This window comes from Amblyomma maculatum, chromosome 6 (assembly GCF_055883805.1).
Source record: "Amblyomma maculatum isolate TAMU_Amacu chromosome 6, ASM5588380v1, whole genome shotgun sequence".
Taxonomy (NCBI): domain Eukaryota; kingdom Metazoa; phylum Arthropoda; class Arachnida; order Ixodida; family Ixodidae; genus Amblyomma; species Amblyomma maculatum.
In genome coordinates this window covers 62,654,804-62,668,067 of record NC_139349.1, presented here as the reverse complement: position 1 = coordinate 62,668,067, position 13,264 = coordinate 62,654,804, and the positions used below count along the sequence as shown (strand labels likewise).

The 13,264-nt window shown below is 44.5% G+C and overlaps 1 protein-coding gene across 1 annotated transcript in view; it reads left to right on the top strand.

Annotated features, from left to right (window-relative positions):
- Nucleotides 1–13,264, top strand: part of timeout (circadian regulator timeout) — a 336,321-nt gene that overhangs the window by 19,246 nt on the left and 303,811 nt on the right. Inside the window, exons 10-14 of the mRNA XM_084606801.1 lie at nucleotides 253–356; nucleotides 984–1,062; nucleotides 4,979–5,127; nucleotides 5,347–5,491; nucleotides 8,615–8,787. Coding sequence (XP_084462927.1) covers nucleotides 253–356; nucleotides 984–1,062; nucleotides 4,979–5,127; nucleotides 5,347–5,491; nucleotides 8,615–8,787 — 650 coding nt within the window. The remainder of the gene's footprint in view (nucleotides 1–252; nucleotides 357–983; nucleotides 1,063–4,978; nucleotides 5,128–5,346; nucleotides 5,492–8,614; nucleotides 8,788–13,264) is intronic.

Below are 13,264 nucleotides of genomic sequence, written 5' to 3'. Positions count from 1 at the left end.
TTTTGTTCATATTGACATCTATCCAGCTTATGCTAGATTTTTTAAAAATTTGTCAAGGCTTAACTATTTTTTTTAACATGCAGATGAAGCATCTTGTAGGCCATGCATACGAAAGGAAAAGATATCCAAAGCTTTAATAACTTTTTGAAGTTACGTTACTTGCGACCTTCCTTTTATTGTGTCCCTTAAACTTGAAGTTTCACCTTGCATGTCATAAATGTAATGTTTCTTGTGTCTTCACCACCTCTGTAGGCTTCATGTTGGCTTGAAAGCTTATCAAGAATTGCTGCGAACACTGGCTGCCATGGACAGCAGTCCCGATGAAGCTGTCAGAGATGCAGCTAAGGTTCTGAAAGGTTTGTCTGATAATTTTCAGCTTCAATTTCTGTGCATTGAGGCTACGATTACCCTAAACAGATAGTATATTTTTAGTAAATCGTTTCAGCCCCGATGGGGTGGCGCAGTGGTTACGGCGCTCGACTACTGTTCCCAAAGATGCGGGACCGAATCCCGGCCTCATCGGCCGCTTTTCGATAGAGGCGAAAAGCAAGGTGCCCGTGTGCTGTGCGTTGTCAGTGCACGTTAAAGTACTCCGGGTGGTCGAAATTTCCGGAGTCGTCCACTACGGCGTCTCTCATAGCCTGAGTCGCTTTGGGACGTTAAACCCCACAAACCAAACCAAACCTTTCCTTTTTTTTTTTTGTTAAAGGCAGCAGGATTGTCTAGGTGCTATCTGTTTATCAACACAGGAATCGTGACGAAGCATTTGGTGCTGAGCACAAAGAGGTGCCTGGTTTGCAGGGGCAGATAAAGAGAAATTTTTGCGCTCGGCATAGAATATACACATCACATGTTTAGTAGGTAAATTCGAGGTGTGGCATGCTCTTCCTGCGTCGCTGTGTATTTCACAAGAGTGTAAAGTGGCGCAGTGGATTTCCAAAAGCTTTTTTTTTTACTAATTGTGCTCTTATTTCTTCCTCTAGGAACAATCTTTTATCTTCCCGAGTACAGAGAAATTATACTGCACCTGCTTTTGAACTTCAACGAGTATGTGCAGCCTGTGTAAGTGTAATGTATTATTAATAAGCTGCTTTTTGTTTTGGAAATTTGGTGGTTGCCATTTTTATAGATAGAGCCATTGTTAGAATTCGGCAGTGCTCTGGAATAAATGGTCTGTAATCACTTGGTGCCGTATTTGTGTCACCTGAGATCAAAAACAAGCAAGGGTGTAAGTGCTTCTCCATTTGCTCCACACTGCTCCAAACTGCTTCATCCTGCTCCAAAACTTAACATTGCTCCACAACTACCCCCAAACCCCGCCGGGGTGGCGCAGTGGTTACGGCGCTCGACTACTGTTCCCAAGGACGCGGGATCGAATCTCGGCCTCGGCAACCGCTTTTCGATGGAGGCGAAAAGCAAGGCGCCCGTGTGCTGTACGATGTCAGTGCACGTTAAAGAACCCCAGGTGGTCGAAATTACCGGAGTCCTCCACTACGGCGTCTCTCATAGTCCGAGTTGCTTTGGGACGTTAAACCCGACAAATCAAACCAAACCAAACAACTACCCCAAACGAGCTTTCTTGATGTTTAATACCAACAAATTTGGCAGTAACCTGGCTTTTGCTGCACAGTGGGCCATTGTAATTCCTTGCAAAGAAAACTGCAATCCGATCCAATCCAATTAAGTGAATGTGAGAGGCGCATTGGGCCGGTTGTAAGTTGGCGCATGTGTACTAAAGGGGCCATAGTTGCTATGCCGAAATGATGGGAGCACACCAGTGGCAGAAGTATAACTCATCTTGCACTGGGCCTAATATAAAAAAAGGTTTCATAAACTGGAGGAGCACTGATCATAATAAATTTGTTTGCAAGTAAATTTAAAATGAGCCACCAGCAATCGGAGGAAATTGTGAAAAAATGCTCTTTGCGTGTGAAAGGGCATCTCCTCCCAGCCTTTTAAATCATGCAGAGCAAAGTGATAACAGTGAGTGATGCTGATACCTCGAGCCTACTGTGAGCCGTTAAGAACTGTTCGGCTGCAAAGAACTGCTTGAGCTGTTCTAATGCCTCTGCTGTTAAATAAGTAGGTACTACTACTTAGCCATCGAGCCTTTTTGTCAATAACAAGTCTGGGTCAGAGAAAAGCATTCCTGAAGCTTTTGTGGGTGATGCACCGAAGGTGCTAATTACTAGAAACCTTAAGAGTGCTGGAAAGCTGTACGGGTCCTAACACCTTGTTGGAATTGAAGAAGCCTAGTGTCGCTCAAGCAAAAACATGAGCCCCTTGTACCTGGCCTCTTGAAATGGCTAGGACATCTCGGCAGCGATGTTACAACGGAAACAATATGTACAAGATAGACAGCGGAAATCTGCTGCTCAGTGATGTGAACTTCAGGTTAGTGGTAGTACTTGAGTAAAGAGGTAGACGCCCTTGTTTTGATACATCAGGTCAAAATAGGCAAAAGCTTTTAGTCAAACTAGGTGTTCAATGAGGCATTGCACAAGCAAGCATTCCGTTTGCCGCTGGTCTGTTCCAAATTGTTGCTGAGATCAACTGGGTTTTTAAATACTTGTACTGTTTTGGCAGTTTTTTTTTTCTTGTGTTGGATTAACGTGTAATGAGAGAAGCCTTGGACAAAAAGGAATTGATCAAATTGGGATCTTTTTATACGTTAGGAGTACAAAATTGTCATTGTTAAAAGCGTTTGACCCTATTAACATATTCCAGAGCATAATTAGAAAGCTCAAAACTCATTTTATTGCTTGAAAGCTGCTCCTAAATGGCATTATTACTGCTGCCTGAGCTGTTCCGAAATGCTAAAACCTTATTCCATCTCTCAACGAGAAAAATAGATGAACTAGAGCGTGCACTTTTGGAGGCTGAATCCAGGATGCTTGAATGAAAAGTGAGTGGTTTGGTGAATAGCGCATTAGGAAATCTACCGAAAATTGGTGTCCATATTATCTTTTCTATAATCTAAAATAGTGTTCAATTTAGGTGACTTGGCACAGAATACTTTAGTGTCATAGCAGAACAAAGGATTACTGACGAATCTTTAGGATACGAATCGTGTCAGATCATGAAAAATATTTATATATCATCCAGAATGAACAGTACCTATATGCAAGAGCACTAGACATGCATTTATACAGATCAACTTTCACTGATTGTATAGTTAATAGCATAGCTATGCCTCTGGCTTCTTGTAGTGTATCTCCTGACTGGCGATCATGACTTCAGCTAGGTGTGGGCTGTGCACCGTCGCTCACAACATGATGTTAGCAATATGAGGGCTGTTTGTCACTGTCCACTGCTTGTGGTGCATAGCACGACTTGTGGTTGCGTCATTAGTGACATGCGGGCAGAACTTAAGTGCTCACAGGAGCGGTCATGGCTTGTGCACTCTATTCATCCGTAGTTCGATGGGGAAGTGTTCACAACATCTCCAATTCTGCACCAGAATAACCAGACCAGAATGTTTGAAAAATGTTTATTGTGGATATCCCAGTTCTCAAGCTCAGTGGAATTCCTAGACCAGTGCCTTTATGGCAACAGCTATGGTCAGAACATGCTCCGCTGGTTACTGCCAGCTCTCTTATGGTGGATTCCAGGGGGCGAACAGGAGAACTCGAGAGCACTCTAATGGTGAATTCGAGTGGGAGAGCAGGTGCACTTGAGAGCACTTCGAAAGTGCTCTCAGACAAGCGGGCGCCCTCCAGTGGAAGAGCAGGAGTAGAATCACTGGCTTCCAATGGTAGAGGAAGAGGACTTTTTCTCCGCTGAGAGTAGCCGAGTGCACTCTCGGCTACTCTCTCGTCTAAAGCTAGTGTAGAGGAAGTCACATGGCATAAAGCGTCATATCCGTGCCATCTTTTTGTTTTTTTTTCTCTTGAGCCGGTGACGCTCAAAATGATGGCAGCAAAGCGTCGGCGCTCGGCGAGCGGAAAGCATTGCTCAGAGGCTGTATGCATGTTTGAGAGTCGCTGCTGTCGTCGAAAGGGCCAAAGGAGGCAGATCGCCGCGCTGTGAGAACAAAGGCATACAAAACAAGCGGTTCTTCACGGATCGTTGACCTCTCCTCGGGTTGCAACTGCCGCCACTGCGGGCAAGCGGAGAATGCTGGGGAGAGAAGTGCGGTCACGTGGTCGTTCCGCGCAGCTCTCGACACGCAGAGAGCGTTCCTGTGGGAGGACAGTTACACCCTCGCTCGGCGTGCTCTTGTACTGCTCTGCAATGCTCGGCGCCTCTGCTCTCATCCCCCCAACCGAATGCGCCATTAAAGTGCTCTCACAAGAGCGGACGACTTTCAGTGGGAGAACAAAAGTGGAAGCAGTTGCATCCAGTGGTAGAACAGGAGTAGTTTCGCTGCGCCGAGAGCAGCTAAGAGCAGTCATCGCTACTTCGTCTTCGAACGCTAGTGTGAAGGAAATCGCATAACATGACAACGCTTGGTCACGTGCCATACTGCTCTCGGAGCGCAGGGATCGCTCCAGTGGCGGAACAAGTACTTCATCACTCGGTCTGCTACTGTACCGCTCCACCCTGCTCGATGCCTCTGCTTCCGTCTGCTCACTGGAATGCGCCATTAGTTGTAGTACATACTGTTCCAGTGTAGGATTTGGTATGTTGGAGACTGCTATGTTGTGTCGGGGATTGCTCTGTTGTGTCAGGGGACTTCTCTGTTGTGTTGGCAGCTCCACGTTGTGTGGTAGAATGGCAGCCTTGAAGGCTGGGAGTGTTACTTTGGATATGCAAGCTAGGCTGTGTGTTAGTCCTGAATTGTCTCCATGCGGTGGCCCCTTCTTTCATGTGCTCGATTTGAGGTTGGGTAAGACCATCTGCAGCCCTCAAAGGTGTTCACAAATTTTTATCATCCTGAAATTCATATCAACCATGATCTTATCGTCAACATTTTGATCTATTCTAGCAGTTTTGGTCACTAAACTTTGTCTCCCTTTCTTTGTTTTTATTAATCCAGCTCTTACCTTCGAGACTTGGTGGAGATGGTCCATGTTTACATCAAGATGCTCCAGCACTTTGCTAAAGGCCATAGACATATTATAGTAAAGCAGAAGGGCAAAGCACGTCGACAGATAAGGAAGCAGAAGCCTAAAGAAGACAGCCACAGTGAGTCTTCGAATCATAATGAGATGCTGCTGTTTGATTTGGCCAGCCTTCAAATAGTAATAGGCATGATCTCCATGAAAGTCAACGTGAAGCCTTTAGTGGTTAGAAGCAAAAATAAAAAAGTTTGGATTGATACAAACTCCTCGGAGTACCCTCTTTTTCCGGGAGTCAAGGGTGCCATTGGAAGCACTTGCCTTTCTTCTTACCTCTGCCTCTTAGGTGTTGCTGTTAGTGAAGAAGTACTGCAGCAGCACTGGCTGGAAGTGTCATGTGGAATTACCGTGGCAATTCAAGGGGAAGAGGAGCTTCCCGACGATGTTGTTCCCTACGACTCAACGTTGGACAACACTGAAGATGAACAAAAGTATGTAGACTCTTGCTATCAACCACAGACATCCAGTCATCGTACAGTGTTGTTGCACCCTGTACGCTTTCTTTGAAATGTAGTGATATTCTTGCAATTTGGGCTTCCAGAATTAGGTCACCAGTACTTTGCAAAAGTGCCAGGAAAGACTGTGATTTAATTCTCATTTAGTTTTTGCTAATGTTGCATCCTATAAACTTTTGTCAAAGTATTTCTTGATTTTACGATGTAGGGTGGTTATCTTTTAGTTGCTGATAGGGGACTCTGGTGGGTGTCCTTGGGACATCTAATTAGTGAATGGAGTGATAAATGCCTGATTGGATTGATTTATAACATCAACAATAATTCATTTATAGCAAATTTGAAATACTTTGAAAGAGGTCAGCATTGTCCTGTGAAAAGCATATGTATAATGTAAAATTCCAAGCAAACACCCCCTCCTTCTCACGCGTCAGAATTACTTGAAAAGTAGAAAGGGATGCTGTCTCTGAACGGCAATGAAATTCGAGATGGCAGCTACAGAATTTTCCCGCTAGAAAAAAAATTGAACACAGTGGGCATGGATTTAAAAAGTTTTATTTATCTCTGATCAAGCTTAGTAGTGTGTGCCAAGATGTTGGCACACCGCCGCCGAGTATTCTCGCTATGCTGCTGCCGCCAATGCAAACTTATCAGCGCATGCGGCCACTGCCATTTTCTCTCAGAGCTATTAAATACATTAGCGATGGCGCCAGCTCCCATCTAGATAGCTGCCATCTGCTCTGAATTTGATGTCTCGCTCGCAATGGTCATCCAACGACATCCGTCAGCATGTGCACAGCCAGGCAAGTCGGCGCTCCGTACAGTTGCCATTGTTGTTTGCAATGCTATTGAGAGTTCAGATTGTATTGGATTTTTGGAGTGGACGAAGCTGGCAGTGTTGCCTGGGTGAGGTGCATGCTAAAGGTAGGGAGCGGGGAAGTGCAGCACAGGAGAGTAGGGGTTGGCGCTTTCTTGGATTAGCGTGGAAATGTGATATTAGCAGTTAAGTTAGGGGGGGGTGCTTACATAGATGGAGACGCTTGCTGAGATGGTTATGGTGATGTATTGATTTTCAAGAAATCACTGTAACGGATGCTTGTGCTGAAATGCCAACCTGTGCATCACCTGTATCTCCCACACCAATGGCTGTTTCCTTTCAGTGCAATCACATACAGTAATCTCCTTTGCAAGCATCTAGTGGCATTAATTGTTTTCGTGTGACATAGCTTTCATTTGGCCATATCGTTGTTGTGCAACGTTTGAAGCCACCAGGCTCGTGCAGCAGCGATGCATGTTTGACACGCTTGTGTCTGTGTTGGCAGTTTGTGTGACACCATGAGACCACATGAGACCACATCATGGCCGAGTTGGCAGTAACTGCCAACTTGGTCAGCACATTTGAGGTGCGAACCGTACCCACTAGGACCTTTATATCCTGAATCAGGCATGCTACTCTGATGCCATGCAGGCACGTTTTGTATGGCTTGGCTAAAGCGAGAATTTGTAACTATATTGGTTTTTCTTTACACAATGTGGTTGCCAGGGGCATAGTCAGGAGGGAGTGTTTCGGTGTCAGAACACCCCCCCCCCCCCCCCCCCATAATTTTTTCAGCGCTGCTTTCGCTCTTTTTTTCATCATTTCTTTTCTACCAGCGGCATATAACCCCCCATGAAAAATATTTCTGGCTACTTCACTGGCTGTGGCTTATGTCTGTATTCTAACGAATATGGGCGACCTGATCCCGCAGTGAGAATTGAAGTTCTAGTGCACCTAATTCACATTTGGTTTACGTACACTAAATTGCCCGTAATGTTTTTCTTTTGCGCATGCAGTCAGGTTTAGCTGGGCAAGAAACATAAGGAGCGTTGCTCCGTTAGTTCAAAAATGCCTTAGCTTTTCTGCCTTAATAAGCTGATTGTGCGTTAAAACCTGGGGCTATTGCGGAGCCCTTTGCTACGATGTCTATTAAAGGTTAGGCATTGCTTCAGGGCATTACACTCCACAGTTTAGAATTTTACTATTGTTTTATGTTTTCAATTCCAGATGCCAGCTCTGACTTTCCAGTCCTAGCAAAGTGCAGACAATGTGGTGTTATCACGCCTTTTCTGCAAAAGGCTAACACTTCTAGATTATTTTGTTAATTAGCGTGTGCCTTACGTGACTTGCACAAATTTTGCATACATTCGGTTGCATTTATTATAAAGTGGGCTGGTACGTCGTAATTTTGCTCTTTGTAGAAATAATATACTTGCATTTAAACAAAATTTTACATTGTTCTTAACTTAATGCCACACGATTTCCTTTTGGATTATGATAAACATGAAAAAAACAGTAGTCTCGCTAAATAAAAAAAAATGGGGACACTTTAGCTTTGCCTTTAAGGATATGGCGCTCCATTCGGCAGATCCCATTGTGGATCCCCTTGTGGATCCACCTTCACATACATGCACTTTGCAGCTCACATAAAGCTTAATTTGTTTCTCCTTTATCTCACACATCCTCATTAGCATACAGGTGAAAGCTACCACATTATGTTAAAGATCACCAGGCAGAGATATAAAGCCTTAACTGAGCTGTGTACATGTGCCTGCATGGCCTAGGGATGGCGTGTCAGACCCAGGATTTAAGGGTCCTGGGTTTGATTCCCATCTCACACATCCACCTTATAGTACTGCCTGCATTGGCAGCGGCTGCCAACTTGGCCATGTCATATGGTCTTGTGATGTCACGCCACCTGCTAACCAATCCAATCAGTTCTCAGCCGTGTCACCTGCCAGGTACCACCTACCACAGACATGCTCGCTATTTTTCATTCTTCTACTACAATGCCGATGACGAGTGTATTATACCTCGAGGGAGATGACAAAGGTTATTATTTGTTGACTGAGGATTGTGTATTCTTCTTCTCGAGTTTCTGTGATCTCGACATGGAAAGGAATTCTCGTTGTTTTTTCAACAATTTAAGTTTAATTGTGCCGAGTACGTAGCGAAACATCAAGTTAAAGATTGGATAGTAGAAAAAGTTGAAATATGTTGTCTTGCTTTCCTTTCCTAGTTGCTCTAACTGTTTCTTCTTATTTTTTTTCTTTTGCATTTTTTAGACTTGACGCCGTATCTCGAATTCGGGCAGCTCTGAAGGCCCGGGAGGTTGCCAAAGCAGTGGCGTTGCTGCGAGCAGCACAAGAGGTGTGGCCAGGTCATGACATGTTTGGCTCTCAAGAGGATGAGACCGAGTTTCAAGCGCTAAAGGACATCTTCTTTGCTGACATGAAGGGTGAGTGAGCACATTCATGTGGTTGAGCTTGAGTTGATTGCTGGCTGCAAGCAAGGCTAGCCTTGAGATTGCTACTGCTGGCAGTTCATATGCTTTAGCAACATTAGAGAGAAATAAGAAACGTCACCATTCAGGCGCAGTTCATTGTACTTCTTGCTGTCACCATCTGTTGTTGCTCATCTTGATACTGATGTTGTCTAATTGCATCTGCAGCAGACAGGTACAGCACATGTAGGGCATGGGACATGGGACGTAATTGGAACATAATTGGGACATGGCACTCTTGGCGAAGTGTTGATGTATGCAAATGAATGACGTGTGTGAACGCTCTAGCATTCCCACCAGCTGCCTTCCTACTCGACCTTCAGCATATCCACCTGTCCGCTTCACCCACCATAGTGACTGGGGGCTGTGGCACTGTGCTGCTGAACTTGAGGCTATAGAATTAAATCCTGCCTGTGGCACCCACATTTTGAGCGGCGCGGTGTACTGCAAATCTGCCTCTTTGATCTGAGGCGTTTGGTCTGCACGCGTTAAAGGCCCTGAAGTGGTTGAAAGCGGTTCTGACTCCTCCACTACTTTTCTTTTTCTTTTCTTTATGTGTATCTAATAGCTCTCATCTGGCTTCAGTGCGTAAAAGCTGGTATTTCGTTTTATACCTACCTTTAACAGTGCAAGCAATGTTGTGTGCTCTTTAAAAACCCTTGTAGTGAGGTGCTGTTCGTCACGGAAAAATTGACGGTAGTAGGTGATTCGAGAGCGGATAGGATGGGTTCTGAGTAGATGCAGCCAGAGCAAAATGGGCGGAAAAAATTCCTATGTCTGCTTTTTTTTTTTTTTTTTGAAATTCATTGAAGTTAATTGCATGAAAGGGTGCGGAAGTTCCAAGGTAGTGGAAGGTGGTTAAAATGGGTTACAAGGCTGGTTTTGCTGCTGTGAAATCTTTTGCTGTGGCCATAGCTCTGGAAAATATTTAGTTACTGAGAAGTACACTACTAGCATTAGAGGTATGCACAGGCTCGGGCCTGCCTGAAAGCCCATACCTGTATCGACCTGCGGACGGGGCTTGGGCCGCTCAGAAGCCCTCTGACTTGTGCTCGGGCTGGGCTCGTGCCGGGCTAGACACACTGATCTCGTCTACACAATTTCTGTGAAAACACGAATATGGCCACGGGTGTGCTACGCGTCTTGAATGCTCAGCATTGAGTGTTTTTCTGCCTCATTTGCATCCAAGTTCCCTCCCAACGTCAGCCCACTTTTCCACTACGCGCCCGCACCATGAACAGATCTTTGCTAGCCGTCAGTGACCGAGCAGAAGGGTGGCTTGTCGGCTGTCAAGCTTCAACTTTCATGGCTCCCACTTCAATTAAAGGGGTGCAAGTGTTTAGGCAAGGTATTTTAGGTTTTTAGGTATCTGTTCCAAGATTCGCTCCACGCTGTTGGCTGTCATGCACGTCTCTGTTGGGGGATGATTGCTGAAGGCCTCGACATAGGCTCAGTGGATGCGAGACATAGCACCTAGTCAAAGCATCCGCGGTCAGCGAGGTTCCTCATTTCTTGGCGTAGGCAGTGCAGCGACGTTGCCTTGGCGGCGCTGTGAAAGGCACATGGGGAGCGAGACGAGCTCACCGAGTGCTTGATCACAGAATCGGCCCTTTGCTCAGGGTTAGAGCCAGCGCGCTTTTGGAGAAACAAAGCAGCCATGTACCCAAAACTTGCTCTTTTTGCTAAGAACATATTAGTCATTCCAGCCACAAGTTAGACTAGTGAAAGAAACCTCAGTGCTGCCAGATTGATAATTCAAGAGCGCTGCAAATGCCTCATATCTTCATCAGTGCAAAACTTGTGTTTGCGTAATAACTTAGAATGATAATTCTTTGTATATGATGCACCTCTGTGCGTTCTGCAATTTGTAATCTTATGTATAAGAACCCAGCATTTCAAATTCTTAAATAAACTCATCATCAGGAAATTTTTTCTTTCTGTATCATCACTTAAACTGCAGTTATGCTCAGACCTGGGCCCGGCCCAGCCTGACTTGCTATAGGGCCTGGGCCAGGCTGGGGCTCAAAATTTCGGCCCGTGCACATCTCTAACTACGATCACCCAGGTTGAGCATTGGAATCGTGAGTGCCATCGCTCTGATTGGCTAAGCTATTTTGCAACATCACAATCATGTGGCCTTGCGCGAGTCATTAAAACTAATGTCATTAGCCACTGCTATAGAAACCGTATGATGTCAGACTTGACATCATACAGACGTCACTAAACTTGTCGTTAAGCGGCAGAAGGGACAAGAAGCTTCAGCGGCTGAGACACCAGAGCAACGATAAGCTGGACTGGCTGCAGGAACGGGATCGGGCAAGGTGAGCTGCTGAAATAATGGAGCAGCGGGATGTCTTGTCAAGCATGCCATTCCAGTTACTGCTGAACAACAGCTAAACAAAGCTAAACCATGAGCCAAGGTGGTACTTGTCAGCACACTGTGCTTCATGTAACCGGGTTAAACCTCTGCTAATTTTTTGCAGGAGCATTGCTTCTCTGCAAGTGTTTCTGTAGACTGCGTTTTTTTACTGACTGAATGCACATTTCTGATTCCTGACTGAATGAGATACATTGTCAGAAATTTCTTACTTAATGTGCATTTTCTTAGGGTCTTTGATCAAGAGGTAACGAAAAAGAGGTAGTAGTAAAAATATTTTGATAGGCATGTTTAGCATTACCAAAATTTGGCTTCACAGTGAAATTCGAATTCAACCTAAAGGCATGCAGATATCCAAAATTTTCTAATCAAGTATAGTGCATGCTCGAAATTATCTGAAACAAATCTAATATGTGCATAAGTTCCATAATGCATCAAACCTCTCTTAATAAGAAGAACTCGTAATGGTCACGAGCACTCACTTGCACCACCAATCTTCGCTAGAACAAATACTTTTAAACAGATATCTGTGTGAAATTGTGAAGCGCTAGAATGTCCGGTGCAGTATGTCGAGGAATTAAAGGTGTATATACTTATCGAAAAATGCAACACTGATCCCCACTAGAAGCTATGCAGCAGTAGGTTAGTTTATTCTGGGATCATCTCATTATGCCCATAACAAAACAGCTTTTTGCTACAGGTGACAACAGTGAACAAACTACTGCCAATGTGAGAGAGAGAGCAGCAGTTTCAGCAATGGCCTCCGATATTGGACATGAAGGCAGGGTTTGCTAAAACTAGCTGAACCTTGCTGTGGCATCCAGTACTCGTACCGTTTGTATGAGTATTTATTAACACCACCACACAGGATGTGTCACAGTGCTGATAAGCCTCATTCCCACGAAAACTAATCACAGCAGCTTAGCTTACTGTGTAATATTGGAGATGTACTTGGTTGTCCGCAATAACTGTGGTGTGTGTCCCGTTCAAACGTTGAGCCAATTATTAAAATATCTATTTGAGGCCGATTTTGAGCAATTTTGGCTCAATGCGCTTTATATTTGATTCATTCAGCGGGTCTAACTAAAGAATATTCGATTGGGTTTGAGAAAATTCTAAATTTTGCACAGCCCTAGCTTTTGTACGAAAAGCTGCACTATTTGTATTCAATTCGGTCTCAAAAAGCCATTATTCACACACACCTGCTCAAAATCTACCAGTTTCTGAAGTCACTGTCGTCATGTGAAGCAAAGTCTTGAAATTGCTTCATTAAAGGAGCCACAATGCACTTTGCCTAAATTGCAAAAATCTTTTGGGTATAGAGAGGTACTGCAGTGTAATTGTCCTTGTTCAGACTTTTCCGGAATTTTTAGAGCTGGTTTGCATCAGCGCATTTGTGAGGGGTGAAAAATTGCCTCTTATAGTACCTGTTTGGCTTCCCTCATCCTCTCATCAATCCTGCTGCATAAGCTTTGTTTGAGGCCACCACTAAAGCCCAGTGGAAAAGAATGCTTTCTCCACTAAGGCCCGTTGGTCGCCTGCCAAGCACTCCAGGAGGAAAAGGGAAATAATGGGTGGCAATGATAGCAGTACCCGAGTGCTCATCTTGCCGCATTTATTTGTCCTTCTTTATCTCTCATTGTGTTCGTATTGGCACTTGTTTTGGTTTGACATTGAAGGAATCTTGCTCACTGTGGTGAGGTAGAAGTAGAAATGATTCTGCGCACTTAGAGCTGTTACTGTGGTTAGAGCATTTGTATTTTCTTTAGAGGTTCTGACACACATGATTTTATAATTGGGGGAGTTTATCATCTTCTGCACATATGTATTATTGCCTGTTTAGGACAAACGTTGTGTAGGTATATCAGGCACTTCTAGTTAACCTTAACTGAGACAAGCACTAGTTAAAAGTTTTCACTGAGAAATATTTTTTTGCGCTATGTGTGAAAATTTCTTTCGGTGAAAGTTCTCTCTTCAAGATGGTTTGTCTGCATGGTTCATGGTTTGTTGGGCACGAAGACTGGCACACGCTCGGAACTTTGAACTTCGTTGGGA